Source organism: Lepisosteus oculatus, chromosome 5, assembly GCF_040954835.1.
Source record: "Lepisosteus oculatus isolate fLepOcu1 chromosome 5, fLepOcu1.hap2, whole genome shotgun sequence".
Taxonomy (NCBI): Eukaryota; Metazoa; Chordata; class Actinopteri; order Semionotiformes; family Lepisosteidae; genus Lepisosteus; species Lepisosteus oculatus.
In genome coordinates, this window is record NC_090700.1 from 12142087 (window position 1) to 12170075 (window position 27989).

General features: G+C 37.6%; 1 protein-coding gene across 2 annotated transcripts; it reads right to left on the reverse strand.

Moving 5' to 3' along the window:
• LOC102697145 (sestrin-3) lies at positions 1 to 27885 on the reverse strand. 2 transcript variants are annotated; one of them, XM_015341539.2, is made up of 11 exons: positions 27454 to 27545; positions 20314 to 20358; positions 11489 to 11554; positions 11001 to 11201; positions 10724 to 10906; positions 10106 to 10333; positions 8423 to 8570; positions 6998 to 7113; positions 6111 to 6301; positions 5490 to 5634; positions 1 to 4397 (listed from the first exon to the last, which is right to left on the reverse strand). In XM_015341539.2, the coding sequence occupies exons 2-11, from the start codon at positions 20332 to 20334 to the stop codon at positions 4311 to 4313; spliced, it is 1386 nt and encodes a 461-aa protein (XP_015197025.1). In that variant the 5' UTR covers positions 20335 to 20358; positions 27454 to 27545; the 3' UTR covers positions 1 to 4310. The 2 variants fall into 2 exon arrangements, with proteins under 2 accessions (XP_015197025.1, XP_006627900.2); XM_006627837.3 differs by lacking the exon at positions 20314 to 20358 and having other exon boundaries at positions 27454 to 27885.
• Positions 27886 to 27989: the final 104 nt, after the last annotated feature.

A 27989-nucleotide genomic window follows, 5' to 3' on the forward strand; every position in this document is an offset into this window, starting at 1 on the left:
TTGTTTTGACAGCTTTATTGAAACCATAAATGAGAATCTTTTATTTTCTTCTCTACAAGCAAATGCAAAATAAAATCCTGATCATATAAATGCGATATACTGTATAGTTTCACAAGCCCACCCCATTGTTCCGTACCTAGGAAAAGAAAACTGAAAACAAAACAAAAAAAACTCTTGGACTAAAGTACAAATGTACTTATTGAAACACTACAATAGTAACACATATAATTAGTTTTGGGCTCAAGTAAACAAAACTAGCATTGCTACAGAAATACTGCCATTCCAGAGTTGAAGCGCCATTCCAACTGTGCAATGTCTCCTACGGCAAATTTAGAATGCAAATTTATCACATTTTTAATCAAAACGGATGAATTCTTAATATAATTTTAAATGAAGACAGGCCTATCCTAAAGAGTTTAAAGATGCTGTTACCACTTACAGTCACTCTTGTGTATGTCTAAGATAAGGCATTTCATTGTCTAGGAGAATACATAGCTGCAACAAAATATATTGATATATTGAGTTCAAATATTGCTTTGAACTCTTTTTAAATCTGTTTTCATCAGACAAAGTGACACTTTCACTCCAAGGCAGACAAAGTCCGCTGTGCAAACTGAGAAATGTATAGCAATAACTGCAAACTGAGAAATGTCTCATTTTTTGAAGAACTAAAAAATATTGTTCTTTTGTAATTTAACATGTTTTCATCTTGAAAAAAAGTTACCAACTGGGACTTCAGAATTCAAAGGGTTTTTTAAAGACTTTTTTTTTACATACATGTACAGAGAAACAAGCATTCACAAAGCACTGCTGAATTTTTTTTCTTTCAGGCCTACCAGGGCTCAATATTTCTTTTTTTCTTTCTCAATTTCAAATGCACAGATCACATTTTAACTCCCATTCCACTCAACTCAGAAAGAAAAGGAACACCAAGACACACATCTTTCCTCAGAAATGTGCCAGTTACACATAGCTGTGTGTAGTTAAGAGCCCATGTGGGTACAATTCAAATCAAGTGACTCCTTCACTTTATGGGAGTCTCCCAATAACCTGATTGTAGGTTCCCAACGGTAAATCTCAAGAGGGAACTTTGCTTTTGTTCTTTACATATTCCTAAAATTTCATTGTACTCTGAATTGGTTTGCAGTAATAAATACTGATAATGTACTACACGATGCTTGGGAGTATTCTAAGAGTAGTCTATGGTATTATCCTGTAATAATCTTAGTTTACAGCATGTAAACTCTTTTCAGGTTTACATGTTGTGGTTGGAGAATTCAAAATTGTCGGGTTTTCTTATCTTCATGCTGGGGGCCAGAGTGGCAATGTGGTATTCACTACTGCAGTCATTTCTCAATAATTCAGTGGTATAGTATATCAGTATGGAAATTCACAAGAGATGTCATGCTTACAAGTCTTTAAAGGTATTAAACCTGTTCTGGTCTACTACTCCTTATCTGCAGCACAGTACAAAAAAAAGTTTATAGCTTATTTGAATTCTGAAACGTTTTTCCAGGTAAAACGGGAGATATGATGATCATTTCAGATTCAATGGAAAGAAAAAAACAATAAAAAGAGTAATTAACAGTCCTTAACAGTAATAAAGCACAACTGAAAAAGGTAGCATCACAGTTCTGTTATTCCAAAGGTATATACAAATTATAAAACAGAGCATGCCTGATCAAGGTATTAATACTGACAAAATAAAGGAAAGGGCTCCTACAAAAAAATTAACAAGAAATAAGGTACACACAGTTGCATATGAAGAGTTTTCATTACATGCTACCACATTTTCTCTAAGAAAACAACTAAATGAGATTACAGAACAAAAGGATATAAAGTGTACGCTGGAATCATTCTCCCCAACATTTTTCTTTTTTCAGTAGAAATACAGACATTCATTACATCATTATATTACAAGTCCAAGCAAGCATAGGTAAAGGAACATTTCAAGTTTGAATCTATTGTCGTTCATAAAGGGCACTTCCAGAATCACAGAGTATTGCATTTTCAGACAACAAGAAAAAAAGGAGCCCCAGATCTCTCGAGGTCGTGGAAGGACACTCCTCATAATCCCGCTAATACTTGTCTTACACTTTGGAAACAGCTTTTTTTCTAGACTGTTATTATTATTATTTTGCTTTTGCATTATAAATCTTAATTATTTACCCAAAATAATGCTGTACTTGATACTGGTTGCTTCTTACAATACTACCAATCAACCTGGATTTGGCAATCCTTATGGGATCTGATCTTTAAATACACATGTGGGAAAGCTAGATGCTGATCATCAACACATAATTACACCAAAAAGTGTAAATCCTTTTAATGCTACAGAAATATTTGAATGAATGGGAACTGCATAAATGTTCAGTCTACCCAACACCAATCCTCTATTTCCCCATTAGCCCCAACAGTACTTTGGCTGACTGAAAACACTGGATTATTTATCTTCATTGTTACTATGGTTTTTCATGTACTTCCGTAGTTAAGCACTCTGTGTTTTGCAGTATGATAAACAGAAAAGTAATGCCACACCCAAGTCTAGACGTAGACAGTTCAGAAACTATCTGTAGGTACAGACGGAAACTAATCTGTTTACAAAGGAAAAATGTATTTGGCATCTGATGGTTTTTTACCTGTATTCACAGTTTTTAGTGTTCTTTTATGGCTATATATGGAACCAATGGGAAGGAGCAGTAAGGCAAACTACACAATAAAAAAATATTTAGGGATCCGTGTGCGAGATCAGATACAAGTGGGAACTCTGCAATGACGTTTTTATTGCAGACAATTAGGTTTTATTTTACTAACAATGACTGAACCAATCTTGACAGAAACCCCACTGGCTGCAAAATGTGAAAGCTATTTAATTAATGTGCCTTTTTAATCAAATGTTGTGCTCACGTTTGTGAACTAAGGATATAGCAAAAGACTTATAACACCTTGTCTTCAATATCTGTAAGGCGGTGAAAAAAAGTCTATTCTTGAACTCTGTGACTTTTCCCAAAGCCACTGCAAACATCCTGAATGAACCAATTCACCCAGATTCTCAGCAACAGCTGTCCTTAAACATTGAACATAAACATCCAACCATAGCAGATACTGACCTCACTACCTGTTTGTGTGCAATGCACTGTTGAATATTGTGCTGCATGCTAAAAATAACTGATGGTTGCTTTGGGTGCTACATCACCTATGGATTTTTAGTTTTAATAGAGACATGCTCACTTGTACAGAAATAAACAAAACCAGAGCCCAAGTAGTAAAAAAAGCAAATCCTAAAAATTTTAAGAGTGTGCAAAAAATGCAGCAAACAAAAAGCATGAATTTATTATCTCTAGGCTTTGAAAGAAAAAGTTGGGAGACGCAAACCATTAAATATTGCACTAAGAACTTTCATCACAAGCTTATTCTTTCAGGCCTAAATTCTTCTGACTTAGGGTTAAGAAGCTTTGAATCTCCAAAGTGGTGAAGATAAAATAAAATAAGATAAAATACACATATAAGAGCAATGAAGTTTTATAAGATTGTACCAACCTACACTTGTAGGGGTCATTCTTCTGTTAAAATTATTTAATATAAACAGGCATTACTCTGTAGGAGAAAGAAACAGTCCATGATAGTGGATGAAAATAAAATGTTCTCGTATACATGAACAAATGTACTAGCCAGATCAGTTACCAATTATGTAACATTAGGCACTGTGGTGCTAATTTTACTATGGGGGTACTTTTTACAAATGAAAACCAGTTAGAATAATGACAGAATAGCTTCAACTGCTGTGGATCTTGTGAGCAACGTTTTATAATCTTGTAGGAAAAAAATAATACTTAAGTAAGATTTTATCTTTTTTGATGAATTTCACATTTTATTAAAAGCTACATATCAAAAGATTAAAGAAACGCTCTCAGCCTATTCACATTAACTAGTCTTAAAAAAGTTAAGACGCTTAACTACCCAGCACCTTTACAAAAAGGCTTGCCTGCACAATGTAGGGGGCTTACTCTTTTAAAGTTGGTTTTGCCGTTTTATTTTTCTTTTAAAGAAGTTGAAAAACCACTGAGAAAGAAACAAACATGCTTCTAGCTTCTTAGAGAAGCTAAAAGGGGATTTAGTGCTTGCTGCTCAGTGTCATGTTTCGTGGAGGGGAAACACAAATTGCACTTTAAACTTGTCACGAGACGCATGACAAAGCATATTGACACTGGGGTTTCAAGATTGTCTTGTGATCCTTCGCGAGAGAGCTGGCTGCCACCACAGTCCCAGCTAAGGAAGGTGTCTTTCGGAGGCCGGGGATCTTGGGTCACTCAGGTCATGTAGCGAGTGATGGCGCGCAGGGCATACAGAAGCTCAGCTTGCATTCGAGCCTCCATCAGGAGCAGATTGACATGGACCTGAAGACAAAACACAGGGTAGGCCTATGATGATCCAGACAGGTTTAGAAATAGCACAAGAAAGAAGAACAGTACAGGGTACAGGATTATAGTCGATATCAGGACGGGAAAAAAAGGAAGCCTACATGCCAAAGAGTGACAATATACACATGATGCAACAGCAACAAAATTAAGCAATAAACAGAAAAAAAAAGTATGCTCAATAAAATCTATTTAAGCACACAGCGAATGTTCATTATCCCTTGCCCTGATGAAGAAGCTTACAGGTGGCAAAATATGGATGGCCTGATAAAATAAAGTTGGAGTAGTGAATTAGAACAATTTTCTCTTAATTGATTGAATGAAAAGTACTAAGTTTTGTCTTGTTATAATTACTCCAGCCTAGATTACACGTGAAAGAAAAATAAACCATTACCGTGGCAACGGTATGTTAAAATTGGGTTGTAAGTGAAGTAAACCTGGACCCTAGCAAGTCTGAACACGAAACAGTTCTTTCTTTATATTGTAACAGTGTTTCAGTATATCCATTCCAATGCTTAGACATTCCAGCTGGAGTTTCTAAGATGTTTAAAACATTTGTTTCTTGTTGAAGGCCTTTAGAAAAGAGGATGAATCTGCAAAACTAACTCCATACTTCTCAAACCAACATTAGTCTCATTTTTGACCTTTGAAGACCTCAAATAGATTTCTAGGATGCTGCTTCAAGTTACACTTTCCATATAAGCATTTAAGATGGTTTTAAGGACATCAGACTTAGGAACAAATAATTGTGCATATACACAAACAGAATTGTTGTGGACCAATGTCTGAATCTCTCATAACAACATATTTGCTAGATCACTGCACAGACAATTGTAGGATTGCATCAGAGTTCTGCATCAATCAGGCACGACCAACTGAGTTGTTTATTTCTTATGTAGTAAATATTATATAATCAGAAGAATTTGGTTATAGCAGTATTATTTAAAATAAATTCCCCATTCTACTGGATTATTTCTCTACTTGTTGTACCTTTACATTATTATGATTTAATCTGAGTTAGAACAGTAATCCTATGCAAGGAACACGCCCGTCAATTGTCCCTCTCCTCACCTTTTCGGAGTGCCTAAACTGGCGCCAATAGCTGTCATACATGCGCCTTGTAGTCCTTTCGGGATAGCAGGTCACTGTCTTGATGTAGACCTTCAGAGTCCGCTCCAGCAACTGATTCACCTCTCCATAGTCATAGTCATCGTATCTAGAAAATGGATTGAATATACCAGACATTTTTAACTGTGCAGCTTATATGGGTCTTTGGTTGTGCTTTTGACTGGAGAATATGGCTGTGCTACCCTCCAAAAAAGAGACAGAAGAGATCTGCGTGGAGCTATGATCAACAGAAAATGAACCATTCTCTTCCGATTGAGGGGTGTTCACTGTCTACAGAACCTACAACAAGCTACAACAACAAAGGCTGCTTTCAAACAATACAGACACAAGCTTTGTTAGTTAACACAATGCTCAGTTAATCTAATTTCAAAATATCGAGACGTTCCAAAACACCAATTAGAAAACAAAACAACTCTTGTTGTTAGACAAACTCCGCTCTCAGTTAAACATGCATAAAAAACAGTAGTTTTTTTCAGAGCTCGAGAGACAACACACCCAGTAAGAGACAACACACCCAGTATGACACAGTGTCTGCACAGGAAATACAGATGCTCAGAAGGTTACCTGATGCCAAACATGCAGTGCACATAGTTGAAGAGTGCACGGCGCAACATAGTGGTGTCCACGTCTTCATGGCTGGCCATGTTGTAGTAGGTCAGGTTATAAACAGTGCGGAACTTGTCGTCCAGCAGGTGGCCAATGTCTGAGTACAGCCGGTTGATCAGCGAGAAGCCATGGTCCTCCCATGAGTAGTCCTGCCAAAAGGAAGGAAGGCTATATTAATAATAATTGCTTACTCTTATATAACGCTTTTCTTGACATTCCACTCAAAGAGCTTTACAGGTAATGGGGACTCCCCTCCACCACCACCTATGTACAGCATTCACCTGGATGATGCAAGTGCACCAGAATGCAGAATGAAAACAGAGGGATGAAGTAATTCATACAGTAGATCGGGATTCTTAGGAGGCCTTGATTGGTAAAGGCCAATGGGAAGTCTGGACAGGATCCCAGGGTTACACCCCTACTCTTTTCAAGAAACACCCTGGGATTTTTAATGACCACAGAGAGTCAGGATCCATAACTATTCTTTTATGTCAACAGCTTCTCAGAGAACAGAAGGATCTGTGACAGATCCGCGACAGAGCATCCGAGAACAGAAAGTAAGAACAGAAACTTCTGCAATAGAAACAATGCAGACACAGAAATCTTTGCAAAACTGGAAAAGGACTATGATCCATTTTATTTACTATTTCACATCTACAGAAGGGAAGAGTAAATCGTAATGATAATGCCAACAGAAGCAAACAAAACCCAGTCATGAAAATAATAGGATACTAAACATCCTTATTACATCATTCATCTCATAATTTATTTATATTGCAACGCTCAGAGGTCATTCAGATCCCAAAGTCAATGATACTTTCTTGTTTACTGACAAACCTAAATACCTGAGCTCTGAATGTCGGAAGGTTATCTTCTCCATGTCTCGCAAAATCCTGGTACCCAAAGGTGGGATCTTCCACAAAGCGCGAGACTCTGGATGTCAGCACCACTTCCTCAAAAACTGGTGGGAGATGACCGATTGATCACGTAAGCGGAACGATTTAAACAGCAGCCTATAATCATTTTTCCCTAAAAGGAGAAGAAACACCTTCTTTTCGTCAACACAGTCATGTTTTGCTGTTGCTGACCAACAAACTTCATTTACAGCACTACATTCCCATACCATAGCAGAAACAAGCCAGGTTCAAGGATATCCTCCTTCTGCTTTCAAACTGCAAATTTTCTTGTCTTGGTCTGATTTGGTGCTTTTAGACAATTTTAATTTTCTGTCCAAAAATGCTAAAAAAATAGGCTTTCCCTCAATCCACCGCCTTTTTTATCATAAAAAAATTACATCCGTCCAAGCTTGTACCAAAGGACTTCCAAAGAAAGGTCAAACAGCTGAGCTAGTTTAAACTCTACCTGCCATTTCCAGTTTGAGTCAAGGTATAATATTCATACAACCCAAAGCAGATGTCCACTGTTGAAACTGCATGATCTAAAGCCATATGGATACTTTTTTTAAAAAAAAAGAAGAGACCTGGGAAAGCAGCCAAGATGTGATAAGACAGGCCAGAGTCAATCACAGACACCATAATCACTTCCACTAAAGCACTATTACACAACTTCATCTGTCCACCTGCTTCACTCAGTGAGAGAGAAGCAGGTTACAGACAAAGGCCTTTACAGATGTTGCAATACGTTGGTGCCGGCTCTACAGGGATGCTTGGTAACTGCAGTGTTTGAACTGGTTTGCAGCTTGCTTTAAGCCGCTAGTATTTGCCATTTGTTTGCTCTCTGAAATCGCTACCTTAACATCTTGATAAAAACTAAACAATACAAAAATCACTGCATCAGTTTTTTTAATTGCTCTCCATGCTGGGCAGACAAATACTTTTCCATCCATACAGGACATACTCGCTATTTTTCAGAACATTTGCGGACGGGTTCTTTGAAGCTCGAAGTGCATGATTTTTGGATTGAATGACAATCCAATCTTCTTCGTTTCCTAATTAGGCTTCCAGAGGGACACAGTGAATTAATGTATTTTTTTCCCCCATTTCCAATTCCAAATCCAAATAAATGCCTTAGATCAGCTTTAATTAAGTAATAAACTACTGTACAGATGCATTAAGCAGTTGATATACAAAATTAATAAATCATGCTTTAGGAACAGATCTCAGTATCCCTGCATCAGAGCGTCGGGTTATTAACCAATAAAAGCAGCTGAAAGAACTGACTTCCATTAGTTTCAGCTGTAATTTCAAACCTAATAGTTTTCTTGTTCTTTCCACAAAGCCATCACAGCGATAGAGCGGGGTCTGTCATACCTCCAGAGCCCACCAGGAGGCTCTCCTTCTTCTCCTTCTCAAAACGTGTGGCCATTTCCTCCTGCGACGCTTCCTCTTCCTCTCGCTCCTCCTGCAGTCTCTTCATCCTCTCCATCAGAGCCTCAAGCTCGCTCACCGAGTCCTTGGTCTGAGAGGCAGCAACCCACAGAAATAGTACCCGACCACCCTTGGGGTCAAACGTCTCAGGCCATACGCATTAACATTTGGCATGCACGTGAAGAAACTAAGGCTACATGTCAGCTTGTTAACCAATCAAGACCCTGCTTCATGTAAGTGTGAAAATGATTCTCATGAAGACTTCCAGATTTTATTGAAAATGTATGGGTACTACGTATGAAGTAATACTTCAAAATTAAAAAATACAAAGCTGTCTCATACACAATGTACTGTATTCTAAAGTGAACTAAACTGTTCTATTACATATTTAGACTACAAAATCTGCAAGGTTTAATAATAAACACCCTAACCATCAACTGATCTGCAGTTTGCAACAGTTTTTTGTTTGTTTTTTACTGATATATTTGAGGTTTGGGACCCTCAAAGCATCTTTTTTCTTTTTAAACCAGTTTTATTTTTTTCCTGTCATCACTAAATCCAAATTCAATGTATTCCGGTTGTATGAACGTTTGCATTTGTTCCCTATTGCTCTTTACCTTTAATATGAAAGATTCTTGGGTGCATTAACTATTATTCCAATTGGTTAATACAAACTCTCCATGAGGTTGGTTAGGATATATATATATTCTTGTCTTTATGTCGGTTGAGGTTCAATATTAATTTGATTGGCAAATCAGTGTGCAAATCATTTAAAATGTGGCATGCCAAGAAAAATAGCATACATGCCACTTTCTGTCCCTGACATGTAAACATGTCACAATTTAACTTGTTTCCTGCAATGTTTATGACTCAGATGTTACATAAAATATCTTGACGAAACAGCCCACTCTGGTGATTTTTAAAATACGTGTTAATCAGTGAGAATGATGCTCTCTGGTTTTCACCTCACATTAGGTTTGCAGTAAAACAGACAAGTCATTGATTCATTAAGTCATTCATTAAGGCAGTCACTCACCACAACATTCTTATGTGGTTGACACAAACCATAAATAAAATATCTGTTGTGCTTCTGGTTTGGGCTACATTTCTGTATGATTCATAAGCACCAAAATCCTCGGATAAGAATAGTGAAGTTAATATAGTTTCAATGTAACCTATATTTGACAAAATAGGGAAATAATCTGCTTGTACTTGAAAATGGCTCAGAACATGTGAGACATAACAAGATATATTGATTATAATGCTGTATTATTGCACGAGTAATATGCACTGGGGGTTACAGATATGCGATGGAGAATGATTGACTGAATTATTAATTTATTATCTTTATTAACAGTGTTCAAAATATCAGAATGGGAGAAAACTGCAACTGCAGTTTGGAACTGTAACTTTAGTTGAATTCTGGCATACCTATACAACTATATTTTATATGTCTGGCACATTTTACTTTTGTTCTTTCAGAATTTCATAATGCTCAACAAATACAATAATAACAAATACACTTGTCTCTATTACTGAGCACAGTGGTGACTGTGATGTAAGCATGGCATATTGCTGTTTTTGTCATTATCACTGCAATTCTATTCCTCTGCCTCAGCCTCTCACCTCAGGGTTGGCGCAGTCAAGTATGCTGTCCTCCAGGCTGTTGTCGTTGGCCAAGTCACAAATGCAGAAATTATTGACCGTGGTCCGCTGGAAGTTGTCACTGTCCACTTCCGGGTTGATGCCGCTGCCAAACACGAAGCTGGCCAGGGCGTGAAAGTGGGCCAGCAGTACCACGGCGTGGACCAGTTCTGCCAGGGACCAGCTGTTCTCTCCAGTCTTCACAAGTTTCTGACAGTGGACAAAAGAGATGCTTTCTAGATTTTGCTTGTATTAAGAATGAATGGTTTTGCATGTGCTGTAAAACAGCCACTATACCAAATAAAATACACAGATGTACACACACTGCAGGATCTGAGGTGAACAAAATAGAAATATATGACTTAAATACATGCTGTCTCTCATTGTACCAAATGAACCTCTCTAGGAACTTTATTCACATCTCAGAGTACTGAGAGATGCATTGCATTGATGGAAGTTTTTTTATTTTATATTTAAATGTCATGAGTGAGGAGGTTTCTTTTTATTTTAATATCGTTCATGCTGGTTCTCATCACCAACCCATTTAGCTTTTCCTGCCATGTTATCTACCCAACAGCTCCTGGCCCCTGGCGTCGGTACCTGTATGTGCTCCTTGGTGATGAGCCAGGGCCGGTGGGCCAGGATTTTGTTGATCTCGTTCAGGTTCCTCAGCCTCTGAGGGATGTACTCCAGGCCTTTGAGCCACTCCAGACACACGCCAATCTGATAGAACTCCTGAACGTGCATGTTGACCAGGAAAGAACACTGGTGTCTAGCTGCAGCCTGCAGAATGAACAGCAAGAGGAGCTCAAGAGGCTGTCAGTGACCTAAAGCAGAAGACACCACAGCGCAACTCAACTTCAGCGGCAAGCCTCACCATGATGGCAATGTAGTGGCGGTAGTGCAGGGGCAGTGGGCCATCCATTCTCAGCATGTAGAACTGGCTCCTCAGGAAGGACTCCAAGTACTGGGGGTGAAGGCCCATCAGCTGAGTGAGGTGGTCTATCCTCCCAGATGTGGAATACTCCTCTACCAGCAGCAGGTTAGTGTGAGTGTCTGCTGGCGTCGCTTCCAAGATCTGGGAGTTGGAAGAAGACAACAACAATCAACATTGCCACAATAGCGATGGTCCAAATCATCCCAGTACCACGAGAAGAGACTCGACACATGGTACGGGGTATTGAACACGCACAGCGTTACAGAAAAGAAAAAGAAAAATGAGCATTCATGTACATTCATACAGGTAGTTATGCAAAGGTATGACGGATCACAATGTACCATTCAGGAAATATCACGAAGAGAAGAGTGCCACACTTTAGATTAACTTTTTGGTCACTAGGGTGTGAACACAAAAAAAAAGGTTACCTCATTTTCTGGTATAAAGGCACTGGGGCCACTTGTCAGGGGTCGGGGGACTCGCATTCCTTTTTCCTATTAAGAAAAACAGCTTGTGTTTTATCGTTTTAGTCAAAATAAAAGATGAAAATAATAATTATTTGATATATATTATTATGTGTTATTATTATCTCCACTGTTAATCTAGAATATTTCTGAACAAATAAGTTTTTTTATCACATATTCCAAGCTGGACTTAAACGTGTTAAAAATAACAATGAATAGGTTCTATCAAAATAAAAGTCTTATCTCAACAAGAAAGTGGCAAGCATGGTTGTATCAGATCTTTGTGGTAAAAGATAAAAATTGTTCTGTGCATTCCCAACATATTTTATTTTAGCAATTCCACCTAACTGCTTTATCAGAGCATGAAACCCAACCATGACTGCAGTGCTATGAAGAAACATTGCTCTGTGCTCAAAATGTAATCGGAAGACTGTTCACATTTGTAGCTCTAATTTAGTTTACTGCCTGCAGGGTTTTTTGGTCCATAGCTTATAAGAAGTAAGTGAATGGAAATTTGTTAATTGGTTTTACTGATTTGCATTTTGCTTGGATTTGCATGGGCTTTGCCTTCAGTCCACTGTTTTTGGGAATGTCTAATCCTCGCAGTCACAGTATGAGCTAGATATGTCTTTATTTTCCCTAACGTGACATCTATCAGAATGTGTTTGCCATGTTAGCATTTTTATCAGGTTAAACCAAAGGCATTTTGACGTAAACTCAATTTTTTTTTTTACTGTTAAGCTTTAATTATCTCCCAAATGAATAACAAAAAAGCTTAGCACTGTGCAAATATGACTTCTAATTGCAGTGTCTGTATCTATATTTGCAGAGGAGCTTAGTGGGTAACCTAATAACTTGGTTTTGATCTATGAGATAACAACACCATACTGGGGATCTTGTGCCTTTAAAAAGTTCAAAACACTGCAGTGTCAGATTCTGAGCAGCTGCTGTCACTGCAGGTAACAGGTAGTTTGCAACATAGAGGATTTGTGATGGTCTTGAAATTAAAGCTTTAAGGGGGGAAAACATTAAAACAAATCTCATCATTTTATTTTCCCTGGCCAGTTTTCTTTTAATTGTTCTACTACGCTGTCCAACCTGCTTCTGCAATGTCTAGGTTTTTCCATGATTACTAGACATTCGAGAAGCTGGTATTGCTGCTTCAAATACCTTCCCCTTTCCATAAGGTTGTCAGGTAATAAGCAAACAACTTGTACTGTGCACATTAACTTACAAAACATACAGTGTAGCTGTGGAAGGTGATCAGAGTTGAGAAAGAATGCATACATTGCTCAATGACCTACTTTAAATGTGGGTTAGAACAAGTGCTCTTTGTCACACTTAGAAAGCAGTGTATGGAGTAAAGAACCATCCAATAAAATAGGCTAATTCTGACACATCTATTTCTTTCGACTGTCCTTATCATTTGATACATTTGCACCTGTACAGTATTTAAAGAATTTTGCAATCACGCACACGCAAAAGAAACCAATATTTAATTAAATGTAATCTTGCACCTTCATGAGATTGCATTGCTTTTTTATACTATGGAGCTCCAATAATTCCTTGCAGATCCCTACATTTACACAAGCCTGCTCTAGAGAGATTATATTAGGGGTAAAATGCAGAGGAAGCTGTCCCTTCATGTTATATCCTGCTGTCACTCAGATTGTAAGTAACAAACTAGGGTTGGGGCAGCACTGCACAGCCAAAAAGCAAATGTTTGACCTGAAACTTTCTGCAAGGCTGCTGTCTCTTTTAACCTTATGAGAAGCAGTGATCATTATATTATTGTCTGCAGGTAGTCTAGCTACTGTAGAATGACATGTGATGATAAGGTGAATAAATCTGTTATCGGCATGACACAAAGTGGGAATAATCTATACAGGTAATGGAAACTGGCTGATCCATATTGCCTGTAGCAATTACAAGAAGGGAGCCAAGCTGATTACAGGTTGGTGCTCCCAAGTGTAGGGAGGCTTTAAAAGAAATATAACATGACATCAAAATAAAATCAATTTTTACATTGCTTTATCACATTGTTTGAATCCCCTTGAATAAAGCATTCTTCCTTAAATTTCCTTTGATCTCCACAGGGGGCCTCTATGATAGCTGAAACGTAATGGTTCAGTCTAGCAGTCTGCTGGAATTCTCTTGGCAAGCACATATCTCTATGGTAGCAGATTGGAAAGGGAGGAAACATGGAAGTTTCTCAGGCCTCAAGCCTGCTAAGATAAATATACAACCCAGGAACTGCAACAATAGTAACACTTAGGTTAAATCAAAGAAATATGTTTTTCTTCCTGTAAGAATGAACACCCAAGTCAAACTCCTTTAGCAAAGCAAGGAATAACCATGAACAATGTCCCCAGGATGTGCAACATTTCAACAGTGTGGCAAATCATGCAAAACTGTTTTATTCCTTCATGACATCTACGTCACCATAAACTAAAAACGGGAACAGATTGCTGGCTTGAAGGAAATTTTATTTCTGAATAAATGGAAAGGATTTAAAAAAGACAAATGAGGCAAGTGAAATTTTAGATGCCCTTTTCATGAAATACAATTTTGAGGAAAACAAGCCTACATTATGCATTTTTAGCTCAAGCTGCATTTCCTAATCTGGTATGGCTGCTGTAAATATATTTGATGAAATATTTTGAAATAATTTTGACAGCCTGACTCCTCCACATATCTTCCAGACTTGCGTCTTTTCACTGTGGATTCAGAAAATGACATTCTTCTAAAGGCCAGTGTGACTTATGACAGTTGTGCAGTATTCACTTCCTTTGGAGTCACTTCACAACAAATAAAAGAATAAACCACATCTCAATGTTCTGCCTTAAAACAAGATTTAATAAAAATAGACCCATCTGCTAACTAAAAGATCAGTAACTAAACACTAGTTCCTGTGGGGTAGAAACAAGCTACCATAAAAAAGGGGTCTGGAATTTCATACAGAAAAATAGAAAAGCCAAAGTTTTGATTTATTCTGAGACTCAGTCTGCCAAGATGCCTCAGAATTAGAAATCTCAGAACCTCTGAGTATATGTAATAGTTACGGTGTTGAGAGAGAAGTCAAACTGAAGCTGAAATCAAGATTCCTCCACTGAGTAAGGAAATAGAACAGGGAGAGGAGGGGAAAATTATACTCTCCTGATTTTGTCACTTAATTAATACAATTAATAAAAACCGCTTTAGTCCACTCCAACAGAATCCATATGGTTTGATTTACCGAAAAATGCACTGGCACAGCTTCTCAGGCAGAGCTGCATGTCTGGAAACAATTTTACAGGCTTACTTCACTTGTTCACATTGTGTTTAAAATTGACTGCTAGCAATGGAAGGGCAGCTTACATAACTCCATACTACAGTTCTCTTTTATTACCCCAGAACTGCACATCAGCAGAACATTTACACAATCCCTGTAAAACTGCCAGAAAGACAGCCCTGGATTTCAGCAAATTTAGTTCTAATCATAAACAAATCACCATCTTTTATCCTTTAGCTCAAATGAACATTTTTTATAATCTGTTAAAAAAACAGCACTTTTTATAATCTTATATCTTACGTCATCACTGCTTACAATGGTCTGCATTAAACGCCCAGGTTGTCATGGGTGCTTCTCTGTTTTCTAAATAAGATTTTAAAAGATGTTTTTCCAACACGGAAAAAAGAAAGATGTAGAAAGTTGTGACAAAACAGGTAAATATTTGGTAGGAAATACAGCACTAAAAGATCAGCAGGAGCACCCTGAGGATTCAATTCCATACTGTACAAGGTATGTGTCAAAATAAACAGGCTTTTGAGCTTAATGTGGTGGTGTGTCACCTTCACTAAATAAGATGCAGAAAATTGGATCAATACATTTACATTGTACACAACCACTTAGTTGTGCACAGTGTATAACTCCCCCTTTTGTTTGGAGAAATACTGTGGAAAAAGATTTGCCAAGTAACTCGTGCAATCCTGAAAGAGCAAGATTCTGACTGCAATGTTTGTCCTCTCAAGTAGTCCCTGATTCTGGCCCCTCACTAAGGGGTAACTCTGATGGTAGTGCATCAAGAGGCGGAAAAAAAAGAAACAAGAACCGAATGGCTTCTAACAAGCATTTATATGTGTGTAAAAAAGACTCATCATTGCCTATTTAAAAAACAAAACAAAAAAAACATTCTGAAACAAGAAGCTTTTTAGTATCTTCCAGTAACTACGCTCTGCGAAAAGTGTGTTTCGATTAGAACGAGTCAAACTACACAAGATAAATGTAGACCACTTTTCTGAGGCAATCTGCTCCCTCCACTTCCCCACCACCCCTATACTCTTCCAAAACAAACACGGAGAAGAAAAAACAGGCCTTTCAGAACCTTGTGCAAGCATGGGGGGGCAAATGTGTTTCGTCACATGATGACCCCTCCCTCCTCCTGCAATTCAAACAAATACAGCCTCACATTCATTCAGTGGTTAGCAAATGTTTATATGTTAAAGAAACACCACTTTTAGCTAAAAGGTAAGAGTGAATTCAGTTCCTGGTCTTTTTTATTGCATGAGATTATTCCTTCAGATATAAAAGGTTTCATGTTGCTGTTTTCTTCAGGGCCCTAATAAGGCTGGGCCTATAAACCAGCCTTGCAAAACACAAATCACCTATCCACAACACACAACCTTGCAGGGGTCAATTCTGTCTATCATTGTTTAACTCTATATCTGCCACTAATGGGAAAAAGCCTAGCTTTCATTACTCACCTTACTGTCACAGAAGAGAGATTTGCTTTGCAGGCAAAGAGCACACAACAATACAAAATACATTTAACGAAACATGAACCCATTATCAAATAAGAGATGTTAAGCCTATGAGGCACACTTTTTATTTTTTGAGAGGGAAGAACATATTTCAAAATCCAATAACAATCACCTCGAAGGCTCACAAACTCTCAGGTTTCTAAACCTCCAAAGCATTTTGGTGAATAGATCAATATTACATCGAAACAATTCCACAAAGTTCACGGTTCCTTTTATTAACAAAATATTTTGAAAAGGGAGTATTTTAAGACTGAAAGACATAATGAATTTTTGGCAAAATGGTCATCATCATGTGTTTGCACATGAGAACAAACTGATTATTGTTCACTTGAATCCTTTTCGTCATTCCTCGTGTTTTGTCTCATGAAATATCCACATAGTAAAGAAATTCTCAGTATTTAAATTATAAGTCAAATTTTTAATTTATTATCGTGTATAATAATTCAAAAATAATTTATATTAATCATATATAAAATTTCCCAATCCAGGAATACCTTTTACCTATACATCATGAAATGTGTACAGTTTCTTCTCCTGAAGTATTTAACTCCAAAGAAGCATTATCTTCTCATCCAGTTTTACTTTTGTCACATTGTTAATAATCATGAGCTTATAAACACACCTACATACTATATATTACACAAGCAAATTAAATCTGCAAGGTACACAATGCATCTGCAAATCTTATAGTTCTGGTGGATTACTGAAAAATCTAATGTATGAGACAAAACATGAAACAGTTCAGTGTTCCATTTATTTAGAAAATGTTTTGAAAAGGGATTAAAGACTACAAAATGCCACTACATACTGTAGACTGTCTGCTTTTACCAAAAGGTGATTTCTTTTTTTTTCTCTCCGAGTAACATTGAAATTTCAAAGGCAAAACTAAGCCTTGCAACTTGGGTAAAACATTTGGTGCTGTTGTTTTGTGCAGAATGTATTAGTGAAGGGGCAAAGGTCACGAAATGTGTGTTGACCAGTTTAAAAATAAGGATGTTTGAGCTGTTACCATGCGTTTTGAAAGCTGTAGCGACCTGTGTTTACAAAATATCCCTAGCGGTTTTCCTTTTGAGCTGGTGTGTTGACATCATACCAGTTGAAAAAATCCCAGTTTTAAACGAGCAGAAATCAAACCAAGGTCATTTCCTGGTGGGGCAGCACAGGGCAGGCAACTGTCTACCACAGCAACCTAACCACAGACCCAAAAAGTGGGAATGTGGTCTGGAGAATTGAGCTGGTAATTAGTGACAATTAAAAAAAACACATACTGTACACTAGCTTCTAGGTGTTAACAATAAACCCCAAAAACATTTGGTGCATTTTTCATGCCTTTTAATATATTTATTAATTAATTTCAGACTGATTCCTTATTCGTAGCACAAGTAGATATTTTTGTTATATAAAAAACAGAAAAGGCACCAGCAACTATTTTATGTACAAGTGGCTAAACTAGTAAACTGGGAAAATATTTTGTTCAATGTAATTCATAGTACTCTATTTCTTTACAATTTTCCCCATGGTTATATTAAGGATTTAATTTGTTCTATCATGATTACCCACAGTCTGTTTCATGCTAGGTTACCATAGCTATCCATGCTTGGCCCTGATTTTACCCTGCTATACTATGGTATGCTGTGTATTAACCTGTGGTATGTTTAGTCCGCTCCCTTATCTAGAATGAAGACGATACTTTACCACAGTAAAGTTTCATAGGGTGCTTCGGCAGTATACTCCACACAAAATGGACACTTGCACAAGAAGGGGAATTTCCTTTAATACATGATCCAACTTTCATGCAGGTCTCTGTCAGCTTGTTTTGAGGATATGCAGAAGTGTTTGCCGTGGGTGTGTGTGTGTGGGGGGGCAGGACCTGGGAAGGTTTTTCTGAAGATCTCAAGGTCACCAGAAGAATGGTCACCCACACTGGAATAAACCTTCCCCTCCTCCCTTCCAACTTACCCTTTCCAAAAAGATTATTTTCTGACTCTTTAAGTTTCTTTCTGGCTACAATCCAAACGTGGCTCAAATCCAGATCCTAGTCATGTGCAGTTGTGGAGTCAGCTTTCTAACCAATGAAAGCTAGCCAGTGCAAAATGCCAGATCTTGTGAGGCTGCTACAATGTTTTTTACATGCGCTTTGGAAAGTCAAACCAAGTGACTGTGAACAAAAGAGACAAAATAAATCTGTCGAGGTTACATAATCTGACAAGACAGGCAATTGGAGGCTGTTTACTGTGACCCCACACAGCAGTGGTAAAAAGAACACAAATCTGTTTGTTAAATCAACAAAATGATCAGTGTTCCACTCCTTCTTTGATCCCTCTGGTCTCCTCTTCAAATAAAAACATGTATTTGAATCAACAGTAGAGCTTGGATCTTTAAAAGCTCGTTCCCAATAACGTACTGTAGTAGCAGTAGACGTTAAGCACAATCTAGACTGGAAAACATGTCTTAAGTGTAGTTTTAAAACATCAGAAACATTTATTTTGGAATGTGTATGTGGAGATTTGCAAGCAAGCAGACTGCAGAGCAGCAGTGTAGCCCTCACATGTACTGTAAATGTACGCTACCCTTCCCTCCTCCTACACCTATAAAATGGAGTAGCAGTAGACGTTAAGCACAATCTAGACTGGAAAACATGTCTTAAGTGTAGTTTTAAAACATCAGAAACATTGATTTTGGAATGTGTATGTGGAGATTTGCAAGCAAGCAGACTGCAGAGCAGCAGTGTAGCCCTCACATGTACTGTAAATGTACCCTACCCTTCCCTCCTCCTACACCTATAAAATGGAACAAACACCTTTTAAAAAAAAATCGAGCACAAATATAGCACAACATAAATGGGCAACATGAAGCATTATTTTGAAGATAATCTTAGTCAGGTAGCACAATAGGCCTTCTTTGTTTTAATTCCCTTTGTGGTCCCAAACCATATTATCTGTAATATATATAGTAGTCATTAGACAGCTGGGGGTGGACAGTACACTGGTGCTCTGGTTTTCATTATCATGTTAAATGAACACCTTTGAAGGCCACTAACACCTTAATACAAGGCTGCCTACAGGTTCTAAGGATTGTTCACTGTAGATCTTTATACACTGCCCACGCAGGTAGTGAAGTGGCACTAACCACAACACTGTGAACTGAAACAAAGAAATACTGTATTGCAAAACTCCTGCTAAAATAGCACTCATCTTCTAATAAAACCTTTCACATCACACACAAAACAATAGATTGTACAAGGAAATCTGTTTTGAACCCAGTAATGATTGCTACTATGCTTTACTGTAATAAAAAAAGATTCCACACCTTAATTAAGAAAAAAAGCTGAATAAAGGATTGATCCCCGCATTAATGCTTAAATTCCACACTGACTGCTAGGTGACTTCTACATTTAAAGACAAATGTAAAGTTTACAAAGGTCAAACAAAATGAACATGAAGTTCTTGTTAACAAAATGCAAAAATACAACACACAATACAAATACTGAAAATGAAGAAAAACTACGTGTAGCCTAACTCTTTAAAAGCCAAGTCACTTTAGGGACCTGTGCTAACACTTAATATTCTCAAAACATTTACCCCTGGATTAAGATTAAGGAACATGAGGAACATTTCTTCCCTATGTAGAAGCCAAAGTGAAGTTATAAAGTGACCAAAAAGTCTTTCAAGATGCTAATTAGGAAGTCTGTAAAGGTGGTTAAATATTTATGATTTTGTAAAACAAGTTTGTTTTATTCATTTTAAAAAACAAAGCAGTTGTTGAAAATATTTTCTGCAAGTGTCAGTTAGTATCACTTAATGACACCTTTGTCATCTTTTTTGTCATAAAACAGAGCACAATTCATCAACATTGAGAGTGGTTTGTACTGTATGACTGTTAAAAAAATGAAAAAGCAATATGGCAAAACATGGATTTTGCTATTCATTAACTTGCTACACACTGCATAGGAACTATTCAGACAAATAAATTACTCCTCTTATAGTCACCTTCCAAAAACCTGTTCCCATTATTCCTCCTCAGACCTTGACTGGCTGCAAGACAAAGTTAAGAGAAAATCAGTAAAACATGTGGTAGCTAACACACACAGTGAATAATGAGTCTCACTGTTACATTATTCACATGAACTACTTTCCTATGGAGCTATTAATTTGTTAATATATTAGGTTTCCTAACTTTCTGTTTTTTAGTACTGTTACAGAAACAACACATTTCTATCAGAGTAGCCATTTATGCACTAAAGATGCAAAATCTCTTTTGTTTTACTGAAGAATAGACCAAACCAGTACAGTATAATTTAACTAAAAGGCTTTTCAAACAACACTTGGAGAAAGCTTAAGAGCTTTCTCTGCCAATATAAATGATATCACCAAGTTACCAGAAAAAAGCTGGAGATGCAGCATGCTGCCCTTGACGCAAATACAATTTGTGAAAAACCCTTCTTTTTTTTCTCTATCAATATCTGACTGGATATTAAAGAATACTGAAGATTTATTTATTTTGGGTCTTCATGTATAAAACGAAGGATAATGCAGTTTGTTTTATTGATAACCTGCTACAGTGGCTTTTCTTATGTTTGAATCAGCGCGTCTCTAAAGTATGCATGTTTTTAAGAAGCAGTCTTGGAATATTTATTCCAGGCTCCCACACAGCTGGTAAAGCTCCAGAGTTCTGTGACAGGTCATTATGTGTACATTGGACAAACTATTTCAATGACCTGATTTGCGATCAACTTGTAAACTGAGTCTTGTACTGTAACTGCTGCTTTTCATTAAATTCAAACTGTTTTTTGCATGTTTTTTTTTCTCATATGGCAAAAGAGTGCTTGCAAATGAAGTGGCTGTTTAAAGTAGGCAATAAAAAAGGCAATGCTAAATGTAGGTTTGGACATTCCAGTGCAACCCTGTAAAAAATAAATTGCCTGTTCTTCTAAGTTAGTCTCACCATGGCCAGAAGCCAGCTATACATTAATGGATATGCCTTTTTATTGGCCAAGACAAATTAATGTAATAAGAGTCAATCACAGACTATGTTACACAACTTTTGCCCATACTAACAAGTCATTTAGCCCTCTATTACTAATTTCTCAGAATAAAGGATGTTGATCACAGCTACAGTACATACAGTATACAGTACATACCTCAGCAAAACAAAACTACATTTTGTTGCACTTTATTGGATAATGTATATTACAGACTTCACGGTCATTTACACAACTTTACAGCACCTTCTTTGAAACACAATAGTTTTAATTTAAGTAAAGGCTTTAACTTTGAGATTTATTGTAGTTAGGTGACACTTAAAACTTGATCTCAAGAGACAAACATACTGTAGGCTTTATGTACTGCTTCTAAGCCAACAAATACAAAACAAGCACAAGTCAACACTTCCCTGTGAAAGGCTACCATCTATTTCAAAGGAATTGAGAACCACACAAATCTAAAGAAGTCCTTCCATAATGCATGCAAGCTAAACCACCAGGCCAGGAATCTATGCTGGTAAAAAGAAATCTGAATAACAATTTCCCATTAAAGTCACAACAGGAAAATGGCTTACAAACTTCAAGGAGAACTTTACATAATGTCATGAAAACACACACAGAATAGCTTATATCCAATGCTGGTCCAAGTCAACATATCTTTTACAGAGATTCTCATTACTCAGACAGGACTAAGCCTGCACATGAAGACATGACTGCCATGTTTTCAATTCCCGCAACATTATAAACACAGAAGAAAACTGAACTGTAGAGTTAATTTATATAACCTTCACTCTAAAGTAGCTTAATCTCATAGAATTACTGGGATTATGCTGTCATCTATACTGTACATGTTTTGGACACAATTCCACAATATTTTATCCAAGTTTCTTGAAAACTATCTTCCTTTGCTCAGAGGTGAAAAGGGCAAGGTAGGTCACAGTAAAGATTGGTCAGACTGACCCATGTATGGGCAGAACTTTGCATGTTTAAACATAAGATGTCTTACTTGTTGACTTACGAGACGTGTAATGTCTTCATTCCTTATTAAAAAGCCTGAACATGGATTAGAAGTTGGCTGTGAGGATGTTCGGCTCAAGAGGTGCCAGGCTTGAAAAAATAGCATTAACCCTAACAAGTGTTGCAAACTTCCTTAGGGAATGTAGGGTATGTTTGAAATATGACTAGCCGTGAGTCGGCTCAAGACGTGGACTAGAGACAATTATTGATCAACTGCTCTTCGAAGAACAGCAGCTATCAAAACTTATTCTGTGGAGTATGAAAAGCACATAAATATGATATGTGGCTTCCTGTTGGCAACAGTGTTGCAGTGCAACGTTAACAGCCAAGTCACCTTATTTTGTGGTATCTAGAAAAAACATTCTGTGGTATAAATCACCTCTCTTCATGTGATTGACCTCATATGAGACTCTAAAAAAAGTTCTGAGTAGCTTTGATGATTATCTTCTGAGCCTTCAGTAGAACATGACTTTCTAAAGCTATCCCACTAGGCCTTGAAACAGTGGTTGGGTGGTTGGTACCTTGAACTCTGATCCACAGTACCTTAGGGCAAAGTGAAACTTCTTGAAAGACTTCCTCTTAATTTTAATTAGTATGAAATAAACTACTAATCTCCTTCCTCCTAACTGTGGCTAGACATCATTAATATCCATCTTTGCATGAGTGTTCAGCAGCTTGAAGACGCCTTTACTCTTTGAATGACACTGATCTGCTGCTTTCAAGAAGGACCACACTAAAACTAGAATGATTACTGTCTATTCTCTGTGGTACAGAATCACATTTTCTGTGGTACCTTATCAGAGTCCTACTGCAGCTTGACTCAGTTGTGAAGAGTTTTGAGAAGGGATTCACAATGATAATATGATATCAATAATAATCCTTTATTAAGTCTGAAAAGTAGATCAGTGATGACCAGGGAAGAACATTTTCCTCAAGAGATCTGCGTAGTGCCTTGAAGTAAAACTGCGATCCACCAGTCTTTGCACAAACCCACAATCATGCAGTTATTATAGAGTCCAAACCCCTACTCCAAACAGCCGTTCACAATACAGCTGCTCAGTTTTAGTAGGTCAATAGCCAGACTGGATGAGTCTTACTTTTAGGCAAACTGAAATTGCGTGGCTAAAATTTCATTTGATTTCTCAGCTCTTATCCTTTATGGTTCATTCGCTTGGTTTCCAGCAGCCTGCATCACGCAACACCACTGCCCTTATCACCTGCCCTCCCATGTCCTACGCAAGCGAGAGCATAGCAGCAGCCACAGAGGCAGGGGGACCAAGCATGAAGACTGAACACCCACTGACTAACAGCATGGTGTTAAGGTTTTGAACATTTAAAAATAAACTTTCCATTATTTTTATTTCTCTCATCTTTCCTGTAGCTGTGAAGGGCCATACAGCTGCAGTCCCTTTGAAAAGGGAAGTGAGATTCACAGTGTTGAATCAGCAGCTTGAGCTCTTTACTTCCAACTTGGCAGCCACTCAACAGAAAGATTACCAGCAAACAATGGTGGCTTTACAAAGACCCCAAAAAAACTTTCTACAATGTCCAGGGAAAAGAAAACAAAAACCAATCCCAGTCCACAAAAATCCCTTTTTACCTCCTATCTTTTTGTCAGAGAAACCGCATGAATTCCCTGCCGCTGATCTATTCAGAAATTTTCCCCTACCAAAAAAGAGAACATCCATAAAGATTAAAACTATTTTGTTCATGCAATCATAAGTACAAAAATCTTTTTTGATTTGCAGATTAGGGCATTTCTTTGAAAGTCTAAATTCGTTCTTTTGAAAAGACAATGAAACCACTTAAAAATGAAGGAGACTGAAAAACAAATCTTTGCGGAGCCAAATCACGGTGTACTTTATTTTGTTTACTGAAAGGCTACAAATACAGTCAGAAGAACATGTGGAAAATGGGTGTTTATTAAAGCATTAGGTTAGATGCATTGAATCATTGCCCTTTAAGACCTATTATGTGAGGTCTCCCTGCCCCCTAAGTTAGCCAGGAGTTTGGCAGGTCTGACCAGTGGTAATGCCTGGTCAGGGGGCAGTATGTGGTCTCATCCTCGTGTTGGACAGAACCAAGAAAGCAGGTGGGAAACTGGGAACGTGTTCAAATTCACAACGTGCCACATGACTGGCTGCTAGAGCTAGCTTTAAAAAAATCCTTTCCTTGCCATTCACTTGCTTGGATGCTCTTACTGAAGAACGGGGGCTAATTACTCATTTTCCAGAGTGACGACAACTGGGAGAATAAGAGAAGTGAAGTGCTTTAGCTTCAGTTTAGTGCTTGAGCCATAGGAAAGCCTGTATGTAGGGCCAACAATGGGAAAGACAGACATGGCATGCAGACACATGAGGTGATCAGTCTAGTTATCCAAATCTGGAAATCAGGGTAATAAAGTCTCTTTCAAGGAGTCATCAAAACATGCTTGCAAGGGTCAACAAAATGCCTCCTGCATCCTGCAGGACATTAAAATACTTAAATTCAGTAAATGCTTACTGGGATACAATACAACCTTAGCAGACATTTAAAGCAACAACCAACAGGACTCTTCTATACACTAATAAATGGATGAATCAATGCTTCAGATGTCCATAGGAAATTTCTGCTTCCCCACAACCTTTGTCAACATTCTGATGAGTTTGTTTGCAACTTGAAATATAGGATGTTTACAGAAAATGTTTACAATATTCCTGAATATTTGACTAGGCATCCTTTGACAGGAGTCAAAAGTTTTGGACTTCATAAACACGGCCTAGGAACCTACTGTACATAAACATGGGCTATAATAATCTCTGACACATTAAATATCATGGTTAAAAAAGAAAAAAACAGTTGAAGAATAAATTAAAAAATTCAGCAGGAGGGTCATATTGACATACTGTATATAACTTGTAAACTTCTAACTGTAGAATATCTAAAAATATGGAACTTCTGAAGTACAGCAAAACCATAAAACAGAATTATTCTAACCTTCAAAACAGCATAACTGGAAGAACACAGCAAACCCACAGCAGCCAGAAGTACAGATAACACTGATTACACCGATGTAATACAGGACACAGGCAGTAGATTGGCAAAGCATACATACATAAGCCACAGTCCAATATAGCAGTTCTAAATGAAGAATATCAGGAGTCAATCAGAAGAGAAAGGGCTCCTTTGCCATACCATATGAAGAAGAACAGATATTTTGAGTGGTTGTGCTGTTCTGTTATCCATGTTACCAATAACAAGTTCTAAGAGTTGGAAATCTTTGTTTTCTCATCCACAGTAAGCACTGGCATAAGACATTGGACATTGGATAGTTGACAAAGAAGCCTTTGTTTCTATTCTTATACTTTATAGCTTAGAGAAGACCATTCTATATGAAAAAAGGTACGTAATTAGCCCTTTTCCAAATCCACTGAGAGTATTCCTTGGAGTTAAGATGATTTAATGCAACTTAACCCTCATTATTAAGAATGCATAGGTACCAAATAGGGCCCGTATAGTTGGAACTCTAAAACTCATATATCTTAATTTCAAGCCAAGAAGTTACTTTTACAACTACTACTTAAAGCTTTCTTTGTGAAACTATGCAGGGCCAGTATGTGGCAAAAACAGAAGTGTTTTGTTGGCGGTTTTCAATAATAATTTGTTTTCAAAATTAACAGCATTGAGCAATAATATACAATATACAATACAACAAGACAATTCTCTGAAAGAGATGCACAACATCCCAGACTAGTGTGCAAGCTCAGTGCTATTCTAAAGCAAGAACATAACCCTGGAAAGTAAATACAACCACAACTTAAAATAACTGAACAGGAGAAGTTGCACATGTAATATTTTCAACTGGACATACAGTACCTTACTGTGTGTCACCCAGATATAGTGTTTTAGCCATGAATGTGCACTTACATTCTAACAATACTGTATTCACCATCAGGCATATATAAAGATGAAAGTAGTGGCCAGTTTGCAGGAAGGAATGTAAATTAATCAATGTGCATTGCATTAAAGATCACCATCACATTATTCAATTTAAATGACATGCATACACAGTATAATATGTATCAGAATGCACAGGAAAACTTGTTGCTTGTATCAGAATGTTACAAGAATTTTCAGGATGTCATGGCTGAACCAAAAGATTATACTGAGTAATTAAATCAAAACCTCTCAAATATCCAATCCATATTGTACAGTTTAAAAAGTAACCAAGTTTCACCGATCTTATTTCCAAGATGATTCAGGCAGTGAGGCAAGACGTGTTTTCAAAGTATCTCGAATTCACAAATAGTATTTATTTGAAATAATCCTTCCAAGATAACTGTCAAATTTGCAATACATTTCTTCAGAGCCTAGTTACCCACAGCCCCTCCACGAGCACGGCCTCTTTTGCTTCACAAATCCACTTGAGCTACACACACAAAAAAAAAAGAAAAAAAACACGTACCCGCACATTAAAAGAGGCAACATGACTTGTGAATAGCTTCCCAAATGTGTTACAATCCCTAAATAAAGGTGGTAAATCACTTTACAGCTTGTTGCGCTGGTACGAAAACTAGATGGTTTATTTAATGCAGACATGGTTTGCCCAGTTTTAATAAAGCATAGCTCAGCAGTTCCAATTCACCTCCACTTAACCATAAACGTTGTGCAAGTTAATAACAGATTAACACACGTTTGCTTAAGATGTTAACTTTACTGTCCAGTCATTTTTCTTCTCAAAACTTATGTTCAAGAATACAGTAAACACGTTCAACTGTGTTGTCACACAAACTATTCGCTGTTCATCTTCTACGAACAAAAAGCAGTAAAACAGTTGTTTTTTAAGTTCTGTTTCAATAAAAAAATATATTTTTTTCCGTGTCTTAAAATTCTAACAATACAAAATGCAGCAATTACTGGAAGACGTATATCTACGTTAAAATCACATAACATAATGACTGTTAAAACATTATTACAAAACAGATTTTAGTACAAAAATCGTGCAATGCAATCCCCCCAAAACTGCAAGCTTTGTTCAAAGAACTCAACAAATTCACTGCCGTGATTGACCATTACCCAGAGTCTCCTACCCCTGCAAAGTTAAAATTCAGATGCCGGCGCAGAGTAAACAGCAAATTAATCAGCACAGTACCTTTTTTCTGAGCACCTTCTGACAGTTGTTACAGATCAGATACGAATTGTTACTGGAGAGAGAATCGGGATTGACGTTCATTTTGGACGTTGGTTTGGGACTGCAGGTCTAATTGCTTTTTTCCCAGCTGTTGACAGATAAAAGGTGCATTTTCCGGAATGCTAAAAGAGCCGAAGGTCCCTGGGTGTCATTTGGGGTGGCTATTTGGTGATGGGGGTGTTCTAGCACTCAAGAACGAAGCCGGTGGAATCTGTATCACCACAGCAGACAGTTCCCCTTCGCTCTCGCTCCCCACACAGAAGCCCACACCTCCACTGCTGGGTCCCAACTTCAGACCGAGCCAAGTTAAAACACGCCTACTGGCCAATAGTTACTTTGAAGAGGCTGAGCGCCGGGGTGTTGAGCTCGAGTCGGCTCTCGCTCTGCAGCTGCAGAAGTTCGGTCCGTCTCCTGCGATATTAAAAAGGCTCCTATCTGGGGTTTCATCAAGGCTGGTCAACTGTTGCTTAAGCACTTACCGGTTACCCAGTACGTTA

Excerpts from the sequence above, each read along its gene's own strand:
- LOC102697145 (XM_006627837.3), bottom strand. The coding sequence starts at position 27,534 with ATGAACGTCAATCCCGATTCTCTCTCCAGTAACAATTCGTATCTGATC. Across the intron at positions 11,555-27,453 it reads AGAAGGTGCTCAGAAAAAAG|GAAAAAGGAATGCGAGTCCC; the intron begins GTACTGTGCTGA and ends TTTTCTTAATAG. Across the intron at positions 11,202-11,488 it reads CCTTTATACCAGAAAATGAG|ATCTTGGAAGCGACGCCAGC; the intron begins GTAACCTTTTTT and ends TCCAACTCCCAG.